We start from the raw sequence: 23,764 nt of genomic DNA on the forward strand, positions 1-23,764 counted from the left end.
GATGACATTACATTTAAAACTAAAATTAAACAGGATGCATTTTAGTCTTTCCTTGAATAATCAGGAAGCAGGGCCTCGAGGGTACTCAGCAGGTAAAGGACATAACCGCGAGACAGCCTGCCTGCTTCTGCAGTCTGTGTTTTCCCACTGGGTTGAGAGGTTTTCAGAGGATGCGCTTCCTACCTTGAGACCAAGCACCTTGGGCTGAAAGGCCTAGAGATGGTAGGAGAAGAGAAAAGAAAGCTCTGCCTGGAGTCTCTTGGTCAGCTCTCAATCGACTCTATTCTAGACTACATAATAGAATTTTTAAAATTTGTGTGCCAAGCAGAGTCCAGAGGGTGGGGTTTTGGAGCAGATTGTAAATCATATTGTTTTCTTACAGGTGAGATCAGATTGAATTCTACAATTGTAGAAGTTTAATTAGGAAAAATAAGCTAAAAAGGGGTAGCCTAAGTAGGTAAATGGGGTGGGAGAGGGAGCATAGACCAGCTTAGCCTTGATGACTGGCTGGGAGAGGTGGCAGTGAATTGAATATTGCTTATAATGTCTTTTTTTTTAATTCTTGAAGCAATAGCAACTTTCTTCTTTCCTATTACATTGAATGACTGACCCATCACCCAAAGCACAGGACCTTCCTGATCAGAAATCTCATAGCAATCACCTCTATTCATCAAACTCTGAAAACAGGATCTTCATTTGTTTTCTAATTCCTAAATTCTTTAGAAATTTAGGATTTCTAAATCCTAATTACTTAGGATATCATTGTTCACCATATCCTAAATTCTGCCTTTCCCTAAAACTGTAATTCCACTGCCAACTTACTGACTAAATTCCCAAATGGATTTCAGAGTAAATATACTTTTCCCTCTTTTCCCACCCAAATGCTATCTTGGCACTCTTCCTAGTTTCCTAAATCACTTTCTTCTCATATTCTTTGAGTTCCACCTGTGAACTGCTGAGAGTTGCAAATATGACAGTCATTCTTATTTTGGAAGTATATGTGGGCGATCACTTCTACATAAATAATTGATCCCGTAGAGATCAAGAAACAGATTTATTAACTGTTTAATTGCAGAACAATACTAATTCCTTTCCCGTTTATGTTACCAGCTGAAGCCCAGTGACTTTTTGTTGTTTGGTTTGGGTTTGTTTTGCAGCAGCGTTGTGTGCTATCTTTCAGATTTTGTCTGCTCTCTTTCACCTACACTGTCACCTGGCAGGTGACATCAGCCTCGTAGACATTTAAGGATCTGGTTTTAGTTAGAGCTCCTGTTTCCACAGAAGCATCTTATATCTGATTTTGAGAAGACCTGTGGGCAGGAATCACTGTCACCCAGTAAGGTGGTTCAGAGATGAGATCAAAGTCAGAGGAAAATACCATGAAACTCATGGGAGTTTTTGACTTCTGAGGATGTGTGTCTCCAAGACCTTGTGGGCTTCTTGTCGTAATACCAGCTCTTCTTTTCATCAAAGACCATAAAAAGTAGGACAAATTCTCTCATGTCCACAGGCATGTTGGTCTCCTTATGAAGTGTCCCTTTCCGGCAGATCAGAAGAGGCCCTATCAAGCCTGAATGGATATCTTTTTCCTGGAAGACAGTAAGAGCAGACAGCGCACATTCACGGTTTCTCACGATTTTCTTTGCTCTTCTGACAATCACGGATCCTATTGAAAAGGAGACCTTCTCAGAGGCTCTGGAAGATTGTAAATGAATTATAGCTTAATAAACCTGGATATTTATTGTCTTCATTCTGTGATGCTCATATTGCCTTGCTCTGATTAATCCCTTATTTCAACATGGTAGTAATGATAACTATGGTGACGATAATGATAGGGATACTATTATAAATACTATTTATTGAGTATCTGTTAGGTTAAATATTTCCCCTGTAGTATCTTATTTAATTCTGACAACAATGCTATATGGTAAAAAATAAATTCATTGATTGATTGAACAAATATTACCAAGTGCCTACTCTACATGCTATGTACGGTTGCCTCCTTTTTAACTCTGGGAACAGTGGCTGAGAGAGATCAAGTAACTTTCCTAGGGCTACACAGTAAGTGATAGGATAGAAATTGAAATCTAAGTCTATGCTGTCTCTACCACCATCAAAATGGAGGAATCTTGAATTTATAGTTCTTTTATTTTAAAAAAAGAAAGAGCAGGAGATAGCTTTCTCAAGGAAAGCTTGTTCAAGGAAATTGCAGATAAACATCTTCCTCTGTAAAGCAGTCACTCTAACTGGGGCTAACCATTCAAGTAATCCTTCCTCCTTTCCACTGAACAAATGCTTCTCACTGTCTTCTGAAGATCTGCATGGAGAGTCCCTGGTTTTGGCAGCAGTTGACTGTGGACCCTGATCCTTAAACATGCCTCATGTAAAGCAGGACAGATATTTACTAGGAAATCGTGACATTTCATTTGATGGACTCAACGTAGGGGAACGACAAAAATTTTCAGTGGCTATGCTTACTGGGTTCACTGCTGAGTAGTAGGCCCAAGCCCGACAGGCAGATCCAGGGTTTTCTGGCCCGGATCGTGTAGTGGCGTGCCATACATAGGTATAAGTGCTATTGGGCTGAATAGCATTGTCTTCCTTAAACCATTCAGGAGAGTCATCTTCATAAGTCTTTCCTTCTGATGATTTTTCATAGGAAAGCCCATGGGCATGAAGAGAATATGGTCTGGATGCTAAATTTTTAAAACGAACCTAAAAAGAAAGGGATGATTCACAAATGTATTTAAGCTAATAAAGCCCAACCCCCCAAATGTCAGCATCATGGGCTAAACTGGATGGCTATTCAATTGAATCTAAGATATATTGAATGCTTAGAATTGCAAAGTAATTTTTGTGTATTATTTAATCTAATTTTACAATCATCCAATGAGATAGGGCCCATGTAGTTTTCTCCAGAAACACCAAAACAGGTTTGTTTTTAGGCTCAAAGATTATCTACAAATGAAATGATAAAGATAGGTGCTACAGATCTGAAAATGAATGAGGCTTTGGTTTTACTCACAATAAGATTTCAAGCTACTGGTGTAAAGAGACATGTACATGTGAATTCCAGTTAAAAATATGGAGACAAAAGGTACTGTAAACAAAGTATGGATGGGATTTGGTGGGAATGCCTGGGAGGAGCAATTCAGTTGAATGTTTAGGAGAGCTTGGGAGAATTAAAGAAAGTTTCTTCAGAGAGATGGAATTGGCCTATATAGAATGAACAGGAACTTGGCAGGGGAAGAAATAAATTTGTGAGATCATTTCTTTTTTTTTCTTGAAGAGTGGAAAGTGAGTTGGTAAGCAGTCTTGAAAAGAAATGTAGTTATTTGTTAATTTTAGAAAATTAATAAGTCACCTACAGCTTTCTTGCCATTTCCATCTCTACAGCCCTCTGGTGCTTGTGGAAATTCCTCTGATGATCTTATCAATGCTCGAAAGATAACTTACTTGTATAACATCATCCACTTCAGCTCTAATGACTGGACCAAGTATGCCAAGATGTTCTTCATACTCCCCCTGAGGATCAAGTTTGGTAAAAGTGCTATCAAGGTACTTTCGGAAAACTACTTTCTTGAATACGGTGTGCTCTGGAACATCATCAGTGTCTTCACTGAAATGAAAGTAATAGCGTTTGTTTAAAAGAACAAATTAAAGACCATTCAAAGAATTGAGGAAATTCTCTGTTTCTGAACATAGCATCTAGTATAAACAAGATATTTGAAAATATTTAATGAACAAATGAATTAAAATATAAGTGACTAAAATCATAAGCCAGTAATATCATTTAGCTCCCATCTCACATATTGTTTCTAAGCATATTCTCCTATGACCCTTTAGACTGGATCAAATCTCTCTCTAACACTCCCTAAATTTCTACAAAGTTACTCTAGTATATATAGTAAATCCCTGTAGTATTCTTATAGGGTTTCTATAGTATATATAGTAAATTATATATTATTTATTTGTGAGATTATCTATTAAAATCTGACTCTACCATTAGAGTGAAAGCCCCGTGAGATCAGGGACTGTGCTTAGCTTGCTTATAATTTTTATTTCCAGTGCCTAGCAAGGTACCTGGCTAATAGTAAGCAGATATTTATTTTATGTATTAATGAATAAGGCTTCCCAGGTGGCTCAGCAGTAAAGAATCTGCCTGCCAATGCAGGAGAAGGGGCTGGATCCCTGGGTTGGGAGGATCCCCTGGAGGAGAAAATGGCAACCCACTCCAATATTCTTGCCTGGAAAATCCCATGGACAGAGGAGCTTGGAGGGCTACAGTCCATGGGGGTCGCAAAGAGTCAAGCACAACTTAGTCACTAAACAACAACAACTCCAATTAATGAATGACAAATATAATCAGATATCAACATAGCAGATTTTAATTTTAAAAGTAGAGAAAGTCATGCAATGGAATAGTGCCAGGGTTTGGGACAGGCAGATGATAATGGTCAGTTGATTTAGAGGGTCACCTCTGTAAAGGCCACTGGATGGGTAGGTGTTTTATATTCTGAAAGTAGCCACTCTCCCCACATTTGCTTTTGCTAGATCACATCATTCTGTATGTGGTTCACCAGCTCAGTCTGGGGCTAGAGCATATCAGATTTTCCTACTGAATATTAGATTTCCCTAGAGTCTGGGTGGTTTAGTCGCTAAGTTGTATTCAACTCTTGCGACCCCAGATAGAGGAGTTTGACAGGCTACAGTCCATGGGATTCTCCAGACAAAAATACTGGAATGGGTTGCCATTTCCTTCTCCAAGAATCTGGGAAACAGGCCAGAAGCTCACCCATGAATCTCATAGTATTTGTTATACAGTACAAGCCATTATTAGAGAATCCCATTCTGCCTACTTTCTAGTCTTGCTATACTAGTAATCCCATGCTTCCAGACTCTAAGCATGGTATACAGCCCCCTAGAACATACATAAATGTGTGTGCTAAGTCGTTTCAGTCACGTCTGACTCTTTGTGACCCGATGGACTGTGGCTGGCCAGGCTCCTCTGTCCATGGGATTCTCCCCCGCGACACACATGAGGTTTTGAAGGAACTGGTTTCATCTCTTTACACTCTAGAAAACCTTACTCCCTCAGGAACTTGCTTAGCAATCCCCAGATAAACTACTTATTCTCATATAGTAAAGGGTGTTACAGTTAAATAGGAAGTCACAGGAGAAAGTCTCTTAAACTCAGAGTTTTAATATGGAAATGTCTGGCACCAGACGTTAACTGGCACCAGATTAATGAAATAATTTCTCTGAATCACACCATGTGTTGTGTTTACTTACTCTAGTTGCACTTTGATTTTAATTTATTAGGGTAACAGCTAGCTTTTGTGAAAGCTATGAGCTATATTTAGACAGTATAAATATGGCCATCAGCTACCATGTCATCAGCTATACCCAAGAATTTGTAGTTGCTTTTTGTACCCCTTTCTCTTCTTTCTCTGTCTTGTCATCCCAGAATACAGAACCCAGTCCAATGTGGTTTTCCATAATTGAGAAAATTAAAATGAAAACTAACTTTAAAAAATGCATGTCAATCCATTAAAAACTCTCTGTTGTAAGTCAGTCCACTTACAAAATTGCATCAACTCCTTCAACTCTATGGTTGAAAAGTGGCTAGAACCCTAAAATGTTAGAGCTGAAGCAGATCTTGGGACCCACTTTGTGTAACTGCTTGTTAAAAAGACTGCAAATATCCCAATCAACTAGGAGTGGCTTAAAACTTTTGACGGTTTCTCACTGCTCTTGGAAGAACATCGAAATTCTTCCCAGGGCCCACAAAGCCTAGTAGTATCTTATCTCTACAGAGCTAGCCAAACACTTTCTTAGCACACACCCTCATCTTGAGCTTCAGCTACCAAGGCCTTTAGTCTCAGGGCTTCCTCCTTCCCCAGGGCCTTCATCATGCTGTTTTCTCTGTCTAGAATGCTCTCCCCTCTCCACTTTCTGTTCATTTTCAGATCTCAACTCAAATGTCACTTTTCCAGTCAGACTTCCCACTTCTCATATCACCACTGATCACCTTTCCTTATTGGTCTTCATCATGGTTAATTTTTTTACACTTATTTATATGAGTGCTTGGTTCATATCTACCTGCCCAACTAGACACAAGTTCCATCAGAGCAGGAATCACTTGCATTTATATTCTCTTTTACCGTCTCAGCGCTTAGCACAATGCCTAGGAGAGAATAAGCCCTCATTAAGGAGTTATTGGACTTCCCAGGTGGCACTAGTGGTAAAGAACCTGCTCGTCAATGTAGGAGACATAAGAGATGCAAGTTCAATTCCTGGGTCAGGGAGATCCCTTGGAGGAGAGCATGGCAACCCACTCCAGTATTCTTGCCTAGGGAATTCCATGGAGAGAGGAGCCTGGCCGGCTACAGTCCATGGGGTCATAAAGAATCAGACACGACTGAGCACACACACACACACAAAGAATTATTAACTGAGTGATGTTATAAACCAAGTTAAAATAAAAGTTCCAATCAAGATGAATCATAATCTAATGAATGGCTCAATCGAGGGCATAAACTTGCTTTTTGCTTCTAAGCTACTTTATACCCTTGACCTCTGCAACTGGAATCACATGGAATTTGACTTAATCTTCATCAAGATGGTATATACTTCATACTAATCAGTTAACAATTTAAAAATATTTTTGTTAAGTAATGGCAAAAGGAGATTTCTACATCACAAATTTAGATTTGAAGCCAACTTCAGTGAAATCGTATTGATTATCCTATAGCTATTGATAAGTCGCTTCCCAGGTGGTGCTAGTGGTAAAGAATCTGCCTACCAAAACAGGAGACAGAGGAGATGCAGTTTCAATCCCTAGGTGGGGGAAGATCCCTGGAGGAAGAATGGCAACCCACTCCAGTATTCTGCCTAGGAAATCCCATGAACAGAGAGCCTGGCAGGCTATAGTCCATGGGATCACAAAGAGTCAGACATGACTCAGCAACTAAACAACAACAACATTGATAGATTGGGCTCTGCACTGGAGCAAGAAGGAGTAGGAATATATTTGATGAGCAAAGAAGAGAGAGGAGGGTGCTGATTTAAGTACAGCATATCAAAGACTTCTCACAGAGATGGCTTTTGTGTTATCCAGATGTCACCTGAAGTGGAAAAGCTTATCTTGAAATTGACAATGGAAACAGTATAAGCCAAGTTGCACTATATGGGGGAACTAAATTATACTTAGCACGATTTGTCCAAAATCATCTTCTTAGACTGTTGTAATTACTTTTTTTAGCACTAGTGGAAAAAATGAGAATATAAGAACTGGTCAAACCTTTGCACAAATTTTGAATAATCCCAGGATATTTCTTCAGCTGCAATGTAATAATTTTTTCTGTTTCCATTGTTGCTGCGGAGGTACCATGCTGCAATGTTGTCAGGATTTCTGGAGGAGCTGATATCTGTCCTAAGATCAGTTTGGTAAGGGTCATTATAGGCTACAAATTCAAATTCACCATAGTCTTCTTCACTGCTCTCTTCCTTCTGCCCTGGAATAATTTCAATATAATCTCCATCATCTCTACTGAGGCCTACTACAACCAGTGGATTAAATTCTTCTGGTATAAAAGTGTTATTTAGTGTGGAGTCTGGTGGAGGAGATGGCATCTGACCAATATCTGCATAAGGGAAAGTCTGACCAAATTCTGGAAGAGACAATGACTGACTTGATTCAGAAGTGTGGGATGTCTGATCAAGATCTAGAGGAGGTGATGTCTGCTTGAGATCAAGCTGGCCAAGGTCTGGAGAGAGAGACTCCTGGCTGAGGTCTGGAGAAAGGGCTGTCCGGCCTAGGTCTGGAGAGAGAGACTCCTGGCTGAGGTCTGGAGAGAGGTCCGTCTGGCCAAGGTCTGGAGAGAGAGACTCCTGGCTGAGGTCTGGAGAGAGGGCCGTCTGGCCAAGGTCTGGAGAGAGAGACTCCTGGCTGAGGTCTGGAGAGAGGGCCGTCTGGCCAAGGTCTGGAGAGAGAGACTCCTGGCTGAGGTCTGGAGAGAGGCCCGTCTGGCCAAGGTCTGGAGAGAGAGACTCCTGGCTGAGGTCTGGAGAGAGGCCCGTCTGGCCAAGGTCTGGAGAGAGAGACTCCTGGCTGAGGTCTGGAGAGAGGCCCCTCTGGCCAAGGTCTGGAGAGAGAGACTCCTGGCCAAGGTCTGGGGTAGGGGCCATCTGGCCAAGGTCTGGGGAGATGGATGGTTGACTGAGGTCTAGAGAGGTAGCTGTCTGCCAGACTTCAGGTTCCAAGGAAGGGAAAATTTGACTCACATCAGTAGGGATGGCCTGGTTTCTTAGGTCATAGTTGGGTATCTGGCTGGGCTGTGTGGGAGGAGATCTGTTACTGTGGGCTGTAGTAGAATGTGTTGGATCAGAGTCTTGAATAGGGAATGTTTGATAGCGTTCCTCTGGGCTCACTGTCGGATAAAGATCTGGAGGGGAGCTAGTCTGACTGGTGTCATTTGGTGAGGTCTGGTCATGATCAGGAAGTGAGGCTGCAAGGCTAAGATTCATAGAGGGGAATGTCTGATTGAGGTCTATGGAAAGAGATGTTTCATTGGACGCATGGAGTAACAATGAATGATTATGTCTTCTGTCTGAAAATGAGTCATTGACCTCTCCTCTCAGAGGCTGAAAACTCCTTGGAGATAGAGGAACATGGTATGCAGGCTTCTCTTCCTTTTTCTTTCTTCGTGTCCTAATTAATGGAAGGCCTTCCTTCAATCTACTATTTCTTCTATCCTGTCTGTCTTGTAGAGGTTTACGTCTAGTTACCAAATATGTTGGGTGGCCACTCTGCTTTCCATGACTGTTTTTGAAAGGGATGTTTTCTCCCCAAGTCCTTGAGGCATTCTGGGGGCTGTTTGGCAACTTATTAACAGTCTTGTTTTCATTAGCATCTTGGATTATTTCATAACTGCCTTTCTCAGAAACCAAATACCATTCTCCATTCAGAATCTTAGATGGATCCTTTTGTTGTAAGAGTAACAGATCACTGGGAATGTCCTCCCAGAGCCCCATTCTGGAAGAAGAAGAGTTGTCTTGGCTTAAATGTGTCCTGGTTTTATGTGCTGGGGATTCTGTCTGGGAGAACCTGTGCTTTGCTGCTCGGCCTCTTCCTACCTGGAATCTTTGATGTTTGGCAGGTTTTTGATTTTTGAATCCTGTGCCAAATGGAAGTAGGCTTATCCCTGTGACATCTGAGAGTGGAAGATCTTCTCTATGGTCTTCAGAATAAGGGCTGGAATGCTCTGCCATGGGAGGGTTGAGAGTTGAGTTCTTATCTAAGCCAGCGTGTTCCAGCGCGGGACCAGCCGCAGGGGCTTCCAGGTGCAGAAGAGTTTTCAGAGGTTCTGCAAAGTTGTTGGCAATAAGCCTGCTAACATTTCTTGGGGAAGAAGAATTTGAACCAAGATCTCTGTTGGTACTTGGAGGAATGAATTCAGAGTCTTTCTCCAGAGCTAGGGCGGTAAGATTGAGCTCATCTTTCTCCTGATTCAGTGATGAATTTCTGAATGACCTAAGACCTAGAATTGAAGCCAGTTCTTCCTGGTAATCAGAGTCAGCATCATTTTCATCTTTGATTTCTGAAGAATCATGCATTTTCCTTGTAGTCATGGCTGTAGATCCTGAAGGTTCATATATAATCTCATAGGAGTCATCATCATCATTCCGGATACACTTAGCATCCCTGAACCTCAGCCGTAGTTTTTTGCTTCTTGGGTTGGAATTCATGGTGGTTAACATCCAAGTTCCTACAAAAGAGAAACAAACAGAATAGAGAACTCTGAGGACAGAAAAAGATATTTAAAACCCTATGGTCCATTGTAGCAGATAATTTCCAGTGAACTTTCATCAGGGATACTGTGGTCTGTGGACTGCAATTGATCTGTGAACTGCTGGTTACTGTTCCACAGTGACATAAGGAATGAAATCGAGAGGAAAGGGTATAGGAAACCTTTTTGTAATCTGACATTTCCATGACATCCAACCGTGTGATCAGCACATTGATCTCATTTGACAGAATATGGACCCAAAATATTGGTCAGTGCAGATTAGGGAGAAAAACTTTCAGCACAAATAGTTTGAGAGTCCCTGTTTTAGAATATATTCAAAAAGAGATGAATGTGCGTGTATGCTAAGTCACTTCATTCGTGTCCGACTCTGTGCGATGCTATGGACTATAGCCTGCCAGGTTTCTCTGTCCATGGAACTCTCCAGGCAAGAATACTTGAGTGGGTTGCCATGCCCTTGGGGGATCTTCCCAACTCAGGGATCAAGCCCAGGTCTCTTATGTCTCCTGCACTGGCAGGCGAGTTCTTTACCACTGAGCCACCTGGGAAGCCCAAGAATGAAGTGGTCTTTGAATATCAAAGCTCTTGTGAGTTGCACATTTTGTTAGAGAGCTGAAGTTAGGTGAAAGATGATGAAATAAGAAACATCTTATTGTTTCTATTGTTTCCCAAGAAATAAGAAACATCAAGATATTTCTAAGGAATAAATAATTCAAGTGGATCCAGGACAATACTGAATCTCTTTGAAATGGTATGTGATTTCCTGGCAAACCTTCCATAGATATAACATGTTGATTGTCTACTGAGTCCTAGGCACTTGGTGCATATTACAATGAATGTCAGAGCAACTCTGTAAAGTGTTATTGTTCTGTTTTTCAGATTAATAAACTGAGGCTCAGTGAGGTGGAGTAACTTGTCCAAGGTTAAACAGATATCAAATGGCAGAGCAGGTTTTGAACCTGGATCTGATGAACTCCAAAGCCCATGACAGCTATCGTGAAGCCCACCTCTAAGGTACTATATTGGATTATTGCTAACCCTAGTGTGGGATGGCTGTCTTAAAAAGCTGAAAAAGGCATTTGGTAAAAGAAATGTGCTGTGGCTGAATGCTCACACTTTCTTCTCAAAGTGATGCTTGATCCTTCTATTGTTATTATCTTTGCTTCTCATTCAGCCCAGAGAAGGATAAATGAAATGCACATAAAGAACTGGACCCATTTGAGTAATCAATTCCCCCAACAGAAATCATGAATAATATTGAAAGGAAAGCCCACCAAGAATCAGAGAAGCCCAGGAAGCGTGGTAGTCTGAAGAGCTGCAGCAGACCAGGCAGAGCAGAGGATCCCCTCTAAATATCCAAGTCTTACCAACATTATCCATTGTGACAGTCACGGACTCCCCCTGCATGGGGAAAAGGGTCAAGGTGTCCTCGTGCCTCTTTCCATAGATGAATGAGTGCCCAGTGAAGTGAATGGTCAAAAGGTCATTCTGGGTTCCCACACTGCAGAAGTGCCACTGGACGGTGTCATCAAAGCAGAACCCTAATGTGGGTATACTCTCAGGCACATAGCCATTAATAGCTGAAAGAGTGAAATCTGTTAAAACATCAGGCCTATACCAACAAAAGGGAATGTGGCTAATGATAACCCAATGATGCTCTGGTTGTGTCTTAGTGATTATATGGGATAAGCTTTACCAGACTGAACATCAAACACAGACTTTTCAAATGAGAACTTATCCTTTAAAGTTAGCTAAGGGAGAAAGGTCAGGATAAAAACAAAGCCTTTCATTCACATTGATTTATTCATTCATTTGTTAAGTGTATATTTTATACTCTAGGTCTGCTTTCAAAGATATTCTGAGGGTCAACTTAGAATATTATCTAGAGTAATTTTACCTGGAGAAAAAGCATAATATAAGAAAGTCAAATTCTTGAAGCATTAGTTATTGAATACAAGTAATTATCCCTAAAAACGAAGACTGTTTAGAATATTTTGCAGTTTTTATTGCTCCATCTTAGCATTTATATAATCTCTAGTTTGCACTCAGCTATCAAGTTCAGACATTTTCATTATCTTTCAATGGGATACATTTTTAGGCAGTATCAGTATTTACATATATACTAAGCATGTTAATAAAATCACAGATGATTTCTATGAGGGCAGGGTCTATGTCTGCCAGGGTTACCACTATAACCCTCATCCTAGTATAATGCCTGGCACTAGTGAGTACTTAAATACTTATCACATAGCTGACCTAATATGTTTTTACTTTGTATCTGATTCTGGAAGCTTTTCTAAATGGTCTATAGCTGCACTAATATGGTAGCCACTAGCCACTCGTGACTATTGGGCACTTGAAATATGGATAATCTGGATTGAGACGTGCTGTGAGTATAAAATACACACTGGATTTCCAAGACTTAGCAAGAAATAAAGTAAATCTCTTTAATTTTAATATTGATTATATGTTTAAATGATAATATTTGCAATATATTCAATAAAATATATTACTAAAACAAACTTCACCTTTCTCTCTTTAATGTTAACATGTCTACTAGAAAATTTTAAATTGTATTTATGGCTCATATATAATTTCAAATGGACAGCACTGGTCTAGAACTATGACAGGTTTGCTGCCAAAATGAAATTAAGCTAAAAAAGCTGAGGCTGACTCCGTGTTCAGAGTTATTTTCCTGGTAACTGCCAGTTCTAATAATCGTCAAATGTCAGTCATCTGAAATTATATGAACAGTCTGTGGAGAAACTGTCCTCCTTTCTGTGATTACTTGTGAGAGAAAATGAGTTCAGTGACTCCCAGCTCTGAGGAAAGGGACCCTGGCCCTTGTGGAGAAGTCTGCTTCCAGCTGGCTCAGTGAAGTTTCTCCCAGACTTCCCATAGCAGTGGCTTTGAGCACGGACTTTAAAATTACGGAAAAGCCTGCTGAATCTTGACTCAGATTATTCTTTCTGTTCTGTGCTTCTTGCTGCTCGCTTCAAAACTCTTCACGGATTGGCTTTCTAAGACTCTTGGCTCCCTGTTTGCATTTTGCTTAGTTTTATTTGACAGTCTAGCTTTAGATCATTTCCTTTGTTTCTGCCCTGGGCATAAAGACTGTTCACCTTGCACCCAGTCTAAAATCCTCAGACACCTCTGACCAAGGCCTCTTCCCTCACCCACCCCCACCCTTCACCCTGTTCTTCCCGGCTCAGAGCATGTGTTCATGCACAGGTGCTCATGCACCCACAAACACACACGCACAGACAGACAGACAGACACACACACACACATTTGAAGCAAGAAACCAACAGGGTGTCGAAGGATAACAAGCATTGACCTCCTGCTATAAAAAGATTTCTTTATCACCCAGTAATTTCATCACCAAATTCCTGGACTGGAAGTGAGACTAAGAGGTGAGTGGATTCTAATTCACACCTCTGCCTCTTGATACAGTCACACTTCAGCCATGGGAATAAAAAACTGATGGACAAAAAGAGTGCTCCGACTTACTACTCATGATGTTTGACTCATAAAACTTGGGGTCATCACGTTTCACCTTCTCAGGATTTTCACAAAACTTGTAGATGTTATCTTCAATGTACCAGCTCTTGTTCTCATCAAACACAGCAAACACAGCCTGCTGCTCAATGTCTGCTGCCCTCTGGAGGATAAAAGTGCTGTGTTCAGTGATTAGCATCCTAGCCTATGGATTCCCTACAACACTGAGTTCTCAGAAACCAAAAGCACACAGGTCTCGGGGCCCGTGGAGCCACAAATTCAGACATCTGTGGGCCCATTGTGAACAAAGCCCTGTGAGAGTCACTTTTACCAGGCAATGTCTCACTGAGCCCCAAAACAGCTCTGCAAAAATTTTTGGAAGGAATAACACTGTTTTGATGAAAGGAAAAAATAAAGAGAAACTAAGTGACTTGCTTATCATGTAGCCAGTATGGACAAATCTGGAATTTGAAACAAACAAAAAGTACTGTTATAGCACTGTAGACTTGTCTTCTCCAGTAGAGTCCATAGAAGACTTATCTAAGAAATAAATAAGACAATAAAGTAACTAAAGGAATAAGCCTTGTTATATTCACACTAAAGAAGGACTACTAAATATTCTCTGTTCTTCAGAAGCAAAATCCCCATTATTTAACAAGGAGAACTACTCTATTCCCATCAGAAGTTCTCAATTTCTGAAAGGTTACTTCAGAGACAAAGTACCTGTATGCCTCGTTTATCCAAGGATCTGCTCTTACAAATTAGAAGAAGCCCTATCAGTCCAGAAGCAAGGTCCCTTGTGACATCCACATTACTGTAGTATGGTCTTGTTAAGCACTGAGCATCGTTTTCTGTGGGTTCATCAGATTCTAGGATGTTCCACTTATAAGTGTAGGTTTCCCCTGGTTGAACTGCTCTGATCATGGTGTTGCTGCCTAAAAGAAAATATATTCAAAATTGGTTTTGATTTTCAAAATTATTTCATGGAAAAAATAAAAAAGTAAAAAATGAATGAGTAATTTAAAATAATTGAGCTCTCAATAGAATCAGTGTTGAGAAAGGGATATTCTCTGTATATTAAGCTCCATTTGATAGAATTCTGAATTGTTGTTGCTGTTTAGTCTCTAAGTCATATGCGACTCTTTTATGACCCTAGGCCCACCAGGCTCTTCCGACCATGGGATTTTCCAGGCAACAATACTGGAGTGGGTTGCCATTTCCTCCTCCAGTGGATTTTCCTGACACAGGGATTGAACCTGTGTCTCCTGAGGCTCCTGCATTGGCAGGCGCATTCTTTACCACTGAGCCTCCTGGGAGATGTCCAGAACTCAGGGTCAGTCAGTTCAGTCAGTTCAGTCGCTCAGTCGTGTCCAGCTCTTTGCGACCCCATGAATCACAGCATGCCAGGCCTCCCTATCCATCACCAATTCCTGGAGTTCACCCAAACTGATGTGCATCGAGTCGGTGATGCCATCCAGCCATCTCATCCTCTGTTGTCCCCTTCTCCTCCTGTCCCCAATCCCTCCCAGCATCAGGGTCTTTTCCAATGAGTCAACTCTTCACATGAGGTGGCCAAAGTATTGGAGTTTCAGCATCAGTCCTTCCAACGAATACCCAGGACTGATCTCCTTTAGGATGGACTGGTTGGATCTCCTTGCAGTCCAAAGGACTCTCAAGAGTCTTCTCCAACACCACAGTTCAAAAGCATCAGTTCTTCAGCTCTCAGCTTTCTTTACAGTCCAGCTCTCACATCCATATATGCCCACTGGAAATACCTGACTAGACGGACCTTTGTGAACAAAGTAACGTATCTGCTTTTGAATATGCTATCTAGGTTAGTCATAACTTTCTTTCCAAGGAGTAATCGTCTTTTAATTTCATGGCTGCAATCACCATCTGCAGTGATTTTGGAGCCCCCAAAAATAAAGTCTGACACTGTTTCCACTGTTTCCCCATCTAATTCCATGAAATGATGGGACCAGATGCCATGATCTTCGTTTTCTGAATGTTGAGCTTTAAGCCAACTTTTTCACTCTCCTCTTTCACTTTCATCAAGAGGCTTTTTAGTTCCTCTTCACTTTCTGCCATAAGGGTGGTGTCATCTGCATATCTGAGGTTATTGATATTTCTCCTGGCAATCTTGATTCCAGCTCGTGCTTCTTCCAGCCCAACATTTCTCATGATGTATTCTGCATAGAAGTTAAATAAGCAGGGTGACAATATACAGCCTTGACGTACTCCTTTTCCAATTTGGAACCAGTCTGTTGTTCCGTGTCCAGTTCTAACTGTTGCTTCCTGACCTGCATATAGGTTTCTCAAGAGGCAGATCAGGTGATCTGGTATTCCCGTCTCTTTCAGAATTTTCCACATTTTATTCTGGATAGCTTGTAGCTATTAGATATTGGTTCACTTGAGGCTGCTTATTACACTAACAAAGGACACCATACTTTGTAGTCATCAGAATAAACAAAATCCCTGAAGTAAGCAGTGTTTGGTTATGTTTCTGAGGATACCCCTACATGTATACTGGGGCTTCCCAGGCAGCACTAGGGGTAAAAAACCTGCCTGTCAATGCAGGGGACACAGGAGATGCGGGTTCCATCCCTGGGTCGGGAAGATCCCCTGAAGGAGGGCATGAAAACCCACTCCAGTATTTTTGCCTAGAGAATCCCATGAACAGAGGAGCCTGGCAGGCTATAGTCATTAGGGTCACAAAGAGTCTCAGACACTGTAGCAACTTAGCACACACACTACATGTGTACTATCTGATGGTACAAGTTATACTAACAGGCAAGACGGATAGTAGGACTAAATATGACAGTCTCTCAGAGGTCAGTATTTCATTCAGTAGACGTGAAAGATTCACACCTGAGGTTGAGGAAGCATTGACTTCATCGTCATAAGGAGAGAAGGTCACACCGTGAGGGTAAATGCTGTAGGCGCGGCTGGCCATATTTTTGAACACGATCTACAAAATTAATTCAAATCATTATTTCAGGATTTAGGGTCAATCATGAGAACAGACAATGCTAGCTTTGCATATTTACTTGTGGGATGGTGCGTATGTGTGTGTGTGTCTTTATGTGAATGCAAACTAATAACTGTGTATGTGAGGGGCAACCTCTCCCCATCACCTGACAGATGCATTTGAGAAAGCTCCACTTACATAGTAAGGTGGAAAACGGAAAGAGAAGTCTGACCTTTGGAGTAACGTTTTCCTCACGGTACATCACCCTCTCCAAGTTGAGCCCCACCTCCCTTGCCCTGTCCTTTTGGCTTGGACCACATATGCCTTTGAATCTGCTCCTTCCCTTCTCCAGTCTGCCAGATCTCCCAAACCCGTGTCCTTGATGCCATCTTCTTCTTTCTTTAATACTTGTTTATTATTTACATGGCTGCACCAGCTCTTAGATGGGGCCTGTAGGATCTTCAGTCTTCTAGGCATACAGAGTCTTATAACTGCAGCATTCAAACTCTTAGCTGTGGCACATGGATTCTAGTTCCCTGACCAGGGATCGAACCCGGGTCCCCTGCACTGGAAGTGCAGTGTTGTAGCTACTGGACTACCAGGGAAGTCCCTCAAAAAACATCTTCTTGATGGGGCATAGCAAATAGCCAGATCTTGAATTTCCAATGAGGCATCTTTATACTTCCTAAGAGCACCTAAAGGGATCAGAAATGAGGGAAGGAAGAGAGAAACAGGAGAAAGGTGGCTTTCTGCCCTTTGGTTATTATTATTTTTTTAATGAACAGAATTGGCTTTGTCTGCAGATATGGCTCAGATGGTAAAGCGTCTCTCTACAATGCGGGAGACCCGGGTTCAATCCCTGGTCAGGAAGATGCCCTGGAGAAGGAAATGGCAACCCACTCCAGTACTATTGCCTGGAAAATCCCATGGACAGAGGAGCCTGGTAGGCTACAGTCCATGGGGTCACAAAGAGTCAGACACGACTGAGCGACTTCACTCATCCTCTTAGTTCATTTCCATGAAGAGATGAAGGAAGCAGCTTCATCACACAGGAGTCCTAATTAGCCTCCTTAATCTAAAAAAAACAACGTTAATCTTATCTTCTACTTGGTTGCTTGCCAAAGCATTTGGGTCATCCTTAATCTGCAGATTATATTCATCCTAGACTCTAGCCTAAGATTGCAACTTTTAATTCTCTGCTGTCTAGTTCTTACCAAAAGATAAGATGATGACATGATACAACATGTAAAGAAATCAGCCTAAGGAACACTCAGTGTTCCTGACACATACCAAAATTTACATTCATCAGAGACCAATCATCAGAGAACTACATGCTTAGACCACATTGATGAATTGTTTTCATTCAATTTGGTTATGTTCTCAGCTATAATGAGAAACATTTTTAAAAGCTATGCAACTTTTAGGAAGTGGAAGAAGATGGCCGAGGAATAAGCAGGGAGATCACCTGTGCCCCCAACAAATACATCAAAAACTCATGAAAATATGGAACAACTCCTACAGAGTAACCTCTAAATGATAGCAGAAGACCCCAAGGCCTCCAAAAAGAAATCAAACCAATATTGTAAAGAATCATCAATCAATTAAAAACAAATATAATTAAATAAAAAGCTATGCAGCTTTTAAATTTATCATACCAGTTGTAGATGGGTCAAGGATCCCATCTGCCACATCACACAGCATGCTCTTTTTAAGCATCCATAGGATAACTTTCTCTAAGTCTCAATAACAGGGGAAATTGTACTTTTATGACTACTGTGAATCTTGCCTGACCTATTTACCTGTTTATTTTGGCTGCTAGAAAGCCTAGGACAAAATTTGCAGATGTTGTAGGAGCATATGGTATGTGTTTCATCATGCTTATTCTTGGCTTTATTTTCTTTGTCCCCACATTATCCTTCACCTCAGTTACATCGGCTCCTTGGTTTATTCCTTTATAATCTGATCGACTATTTTAGATGATTTGTATTATGAGATAGGCTATAATAAATGCAAATATGAAAAAGAATTAAAACCACATTTGAATTAAAAATTACATGGACACGTTAAAAAAAATAAATAACCAGTACTTATCATCTGTTTTTCACTATTCAAGTTCTTCCATGGTTCTGTATTTCTGTGACTTACTTTCAGTGTGTCTCTGACCTGGGCTCTGATAATAGGGCCCAAGATCCCATCTCCTTCGCTACTGGGATCCTCCAGGCGTTTGGTGAAGGAGTCATCTTGGTACTGTTTGTAGACAACCTTCTTATAATGTTTTCCAATTCGGTTTGAGAAATTATCCAAATGCAGAGATCTGTATTTTCTTAAAGTGAAATAAAGTTCAAAAGATTAAATAGTTTTCTCAAGTAGAGACCCCAATAGGATGGGAGACACCCTTATGTTTAGAAGTTCTGCTCTTGAATTAGATAAAATGCTAGTTTTCTTGGTGGGGGTGGGGGTGGGGGTAGGGTGGGGGGGGGGGAGGAGTGGGGGGGGGGGGGGGGGGGGGGGGGGAGGGGTGGGGCGGGTGGGGGGGTGGGGTGGGTGGGGGGTGGGGCAGGGAGGGAAACCTTGGTGTGATTTGCAAAGTCCTGATATCTTCTCTCTAGTTGGAAAACTGGAAACCTCTGATCTGTCTCCTCCACCATTGATAAAGTCATAATCTTGGTTAGAAGCAGCTACTTACATCTTCCTATCTCTCTGGTTTCTAGAGTAGCTATCTCTGAAAGGTCTGCTTGGATGAAAGGATAAGATACACTATGAATTTTTCTTAGGTATCACTTAATTTATAGTATCCTGCTGGCTTTCCTACGGGCTCCCATGGTGGCTAAGAATTTCAGTGGTTAAGAATCTGCCTGCCAATGAAGGGGATGTGGATTTGATGCCTGGGTTGGGAAGATCCCCTGGAGACAAATGGCAACCCACTCCAGTATTCTTATCTGGAAAATTCCACAGTCAGAGGAGCCTGGAGGGCTACAGTCCATAGGGTTGCAAAAGAGTCAGACACAACTTAGTGACTAAAACAACAAGCAATTGGCTTTCCAGGTATTTCTCCATCTCTAAAAGAACACATTCCCACTCTGGGAAGTTTCTCCTGTCTTTATTAAACATAGTTCTGTACTGTTGGGCTATCCCTTCTACCATCCACCCAATCCTGGTGCCAACTGAAAACCAACTGCCTTCACCTGTCTTCTGTAGCTACTGCAATAAATGATTTAGGGGAGGTAACATGAACTACTTTCCCCCTTGGTCCTTTTTATTGCCTCTGTTTGTAAAGGCAGAGTTCCATAACAGAGTTTATCCATTTTATGGATTTATTCTATACAATAAAAAGCACTGATTGCTGCTACAGAGCAATCTGGATTTTTTTTTTTTCTTAACCCCGCTTCCCTAACTCTTCCTGCATTTTCTAAATACTTATCTGTATTCATTTCAAGTAGATAATTCCAGAGCATCTTTATGCAAATATGACTTGCAGATATAACTATTCTTATCCTCTCATGCCTCTAACAAAAGGGAGCTATTTGCATATTCTGTACCATACCTTGAATTTTTTGTTGCATTTTCCAGCTTTATTGAAATATAACTGACAAATGTATGTATCTGAGATTTACAACATAATGATTTGTATACGAGTATATGAGATTATCACAATCAAGCTAATAACCACTTCTGTCACCTCACCTAGTTGCTTATTTTTTTAATTTTGATAACACTTAAGATCTACTGTCTTAACAAATTTCAAGAATATTATACAATGTTATTAACTATGGTGTTACTGACTGTAGTTAATATATTATGCTCTATATTAGGTCTGCAGAGCTCATTCATTTTAAAACTGAAAATTGGTATGCTTTGATCAACTTCTCCCATTCCCTCCCCCTCTCAGCCCCTGGCAACCACCACTATACTCTCTGCTTCTATGAGTTCAGCTTTAGATTCTGCATACGTCATTCTGTGTCTGGAGTATTTCACTTAGCCTAATGTCCTGCAGGTTCATCCGTATTATTGCACATGGCAGGATTTCCTTCTTTTTTAAGGCTGAATAATATTCAATTATTACACATATAATTGTAACATACATACACATCTATATCTCCACTGATAGGCACTTAGGTTGTTTCCACGTTTAAGCTGCCATGATTAGCACTGCAGTGGACATGGGAGTACAGGCATCTCTTTTGACAGTATATACTACATTTCCTTTGGATATATACCCAGAAGTGAGATTGCAGGATCATACAGTAATTCTATTTTTAATTTTTTGAGGAAGTTCCTTACTATTTTCCACAAGTAAAAGTGTTAGTCACTCCGTTGTGTCTGATTCTTTACAGCCCCATGGGCTTCCAGGTTCTTCTGTCCATGGGGATTCTCCAGGCAAGAATACTGGAGTGGGTTGCTGTAGGGAACTAGGTATAAAGAAGGTTGAGAAGTGCTTGCAAACGAGACTCTCAACCAGGGCTGAACATTCTTGCAAATGAGATGTTCTGCCCAGTGTAGGGAACTAGGTTTAAGGAAGGTTGAGAAGTGCTTACAAACGAGACTCTCAACCAGGGCTGAACATTCTTGCAAACGAGATGTTCAGCTAAGAATCCTGTTTGTTCCCATGGGAAAAGAACATTGCTTGCACACAAGGATGTTTCTCTGATTCCTCAAAAGGAACAGACCTTGGGACAAAACGGATTCTAAGTTGATAAGGAAGTTCCCCAAAACAAAGTCTTAGCTGCAGTAAATAAGCCAAGGAAAAGGTTATCTCGCCCTGCGCCTGTGCACTGTATAGTCTCTGAATCGTAGTGCTTGGCAGCTTGCCCTGTAGGTTGTTGTGCAAGGGATATATAAAATAAAGCAGCTGTAAGAAGCAAGTGTTAAAAATATAAAGATTTAAACCACTCTGCAGTGTTGGTGTTTCATTCCGTCGCCGGCTGGTTGCCATTTCCTTCTCCAGGGGATCTTCTTGACCCAGGGATTGAACCTAGGTCTCCTGCATTACAGGCAGTTTCTTTACTGTCTGAGCCACCAGGGAAGCCTGTTTTCCATAAAGGCTGCACCAATTTATAGTTTCATTAACAGTATACAAGGATTCCCTTTTCTCTGTACCCTCATCAACACTTGTTACCTCTTTTGCGTGCTAGTCATCCTCACAGGTGTGAGGTGATAGCTCATCAAGGATATGATTTTTCCCTGATGATTCGTGATGCTGGACACCTTTTCATATACCTATTGGCCATTTGTATGTTTTCTGTAGGGAAAATGTCAGTTTAAGTACTTGCCCATTTTTTAATCAGGCTATTTTCATTTGTTTATTTTGCCATTGAATTACATGAGTTCCTTTTATAGTGTGGAAAAACCTGAATAAACTTTTTGGCCAACCCAGTATTTTGGCTATTAACCTGTTATCAGATACATGGTTTGCTGAGATTTTCTCCCATTCTGTTGGTTACCTTTTCATTTTGTTGTTTCTTTTGCAGAAGTTTTTCGGTTTGATGTAGCTCCGCTTGTTTATTTTTGTTTTTGTTACCTGTGCTTCTGGTGTCGTAGCCAAAAACATCATTGCTGAGACCACTGTCAAAGAGCTTCTTTGTTTTGTTTTCTTCCAGGAGTTTTATGGTTTCAGATATTGCATTTAAGTTTTTAATTTATTTTTACTTAGCTTTTGTATATGTTGTATGTAATAAGCTAAGGGTCTAATTTTATTCTTTTGCATGTGAATATCCAGTTTTCCCAGCATCATTTATTGAAGAGACTATCCTTTCCCCATTGTGTATGTTTAGTGCCCTTGTCAAAGGTTAATTGACTATACATGCATATATTTATTCTAAGTCCTTGCTTCTGTTCATTTGGTCCATGTGCCTGTTTTTATGACATTATTTTTCTGTTTGATAACTATAGCTTTGTGATATAGTTTGAAATCAGGAGGTGTGATCATGGTTTATGATCATTTCAATGTGGTATTGAATTCAGTTTACTAATATTTTGATAACTTGGCATTTATGTTCATCAAGGATATTGGCCTGTAATTTTTTTCTTATAATGTCCTTATCTAGCTTTGGTATAAGAGTAATGCTGGCCTTGTAAAATAAGTTTGGAAATGTTCCCTACTCTTTAATATTTGGAAAGAGTTTGAGGATTCATGTATGATATACTTGTGAAGCCATCTGGCTCTGGGCTTCTTTTATTTCAAGGTTTTTGATTACTGATTCAATCTTCTTACTTGTTGATCTGTTCAGGTTTTCTGTTTGTTTTTGATTCAGTCTTGGTAGAGTGCATATTTCTAGGACTGTTTTCCCTTTCTGCTACTGATCCCATTTGTTGGCATATATTGTTTGTAGTAGTCTCTTGTGTTCCTTTGTATTTCTGTGGTATCCCCTTGTTGGGGGATACAAGTAGGGGAATCTGCTCTTCTACCATCTTGTTCCCTTGACTTATTAATTTAAAAATATCTCTTGGAGAACTTTTTGTATTAGTAGAGAGAGAATGTTTGCATCCTTTTAAAAACAGATATCTAGTATTCCACTGTGTGAATACACTCATACATTCCTATTGAGGGACATTATAGGCTGTTTCAGGCCTTCCCTGGTAGCTCAGATGGTAAAGAATCCGCCTGCAATGCAGGACACCCAGGTTCAATCTCTGGGTCTGGAAGATTCCCTGGAGGAGGAAATGGAAACCCACTCCAGTATTCTTGCCTGGGAAATCCCATGGAAGGAGGATCTTGGTGGGCTACAGTCCATGAGGTCACAAAGAGTCAGACACGACTGAGCAACTTTCACTTTCATAGGTTGTTTCCAAGCCTTTGCTACTACTACAGTACAGCTGTGAACATCCTGTACATACTTCATTTCACCTGTAAGCAAATATATGAATCTGTATAGTAAATTCCCAGAGTGGGATTGCTGGGTCAAAAGATATATGCATTTGTAATTTTAATACATACTGCCAAATTATCTTCTAGAATGATTTTCCAGTTCACTCTTTCACCGGTAATACATGATAGAGCTTGTTTCCGACAGTCTTGCTACTAGGTTATTTCATCTGAACTTGTGAGTCTGATGCTAGGTGAAAAATAGTATTCCACAGAAGTTTATTAATAATTTGCATATCTCTCTTGAGTGAGCTTGAGTGTTTTTCAAGTGTTTAAGAGCTATTTGAACTTCTAATTTTCTTATTCCAGCTCTCCCATTTCCTAATCTCTGAAATAAATGAGTTGTTTCTAATTGTGGAGTTAAAGCTCTTAGAAAGGTTTACTACACTGCTTGACAATAGGAAGCATTCAACAAGTGGTAGCTGCTATTATTGTTGTTGTTGTTCCTATGACTATAGTTATTATCATGCTGAGTTCTCTTGGTGAGTATGGAGTAATTTCAGTTTGACTTGAAAATGAAATCCAATACACGTATTTCCTTGAAAGCTGTCAACTCATGACATTTCACCCTATGGATCAAGGACCCCATGAGTCTAGGACACTATAGACCATGTCGTGAACATTTGC

At 40.6% G+C, this 23,764-nt stretch overlaps 1 protein-coding gene across 1 annotated transcript in view; it reads right to left on the reverse strand.

The window, feature by feature from the left end:
• F5 (coagulation factor V) overlaps positions 1 to 23,764 on the reverse strand; it is a 76,331-nt gene that overhangs the window by 19,755 nt on the left and 32,812 nt on the right. Inside the window, exons 8-16 of the mRNA XM_012187245.5 lie at positions 18,421 to 18,598; positions 16,176 to 16,275; positions 14,031 to 14,242; positions 13,320 to 13,470; positions 11,177 to 11,389; positions 7,304 to 9,770; positions 3,457 to 3,619; positions 2,479 to 2,715; positions 1,379 to 1,589 (exon numbers count right to left, since the gene is read on the reverse strand). Coding sequence (XP_012042635.2) covers positions 1,379 to 1,589; positions 2,479 to 2,715; positions 3,457 to 3,619; positions 7,304 to 9,770; positions 11,177 to 11,389; positions 13,320 to 13,470; positions 14,031 to 14,242; positions 16,176 to 16,275; positions 18,421 to 18,598 — 3,932 coding nt within the window. The remainder of the gene's footprint in view (positions 1 to 1,378; positions 1,590 to 2,478; positions 2,716 to 3,456; positions 3,620 to 7,303; positions 9,771 to 11,176; positions 11,390 to 13,319; positions 13,471 to 14,030; positions 14,243 to 16,175; positions 16,276 to 18,420; positions 18,599 to 23,764) is intronic.

This window comes from Ovis aries, chromosome 12 (assembly GCF_016772045.2).
Source record: "Ovis aries strain OAR_USU_Benz2616 breed Rambouillet chromosome 12, ARS-UI_Ramb_v3.0, whole genome shotgun sequence".
Lineage (NCBI taxonomy): Eukaryota > Metazoa > Chordata > Mammalia > Artiodactyla > Bovidae > Ovis > Ovis aries.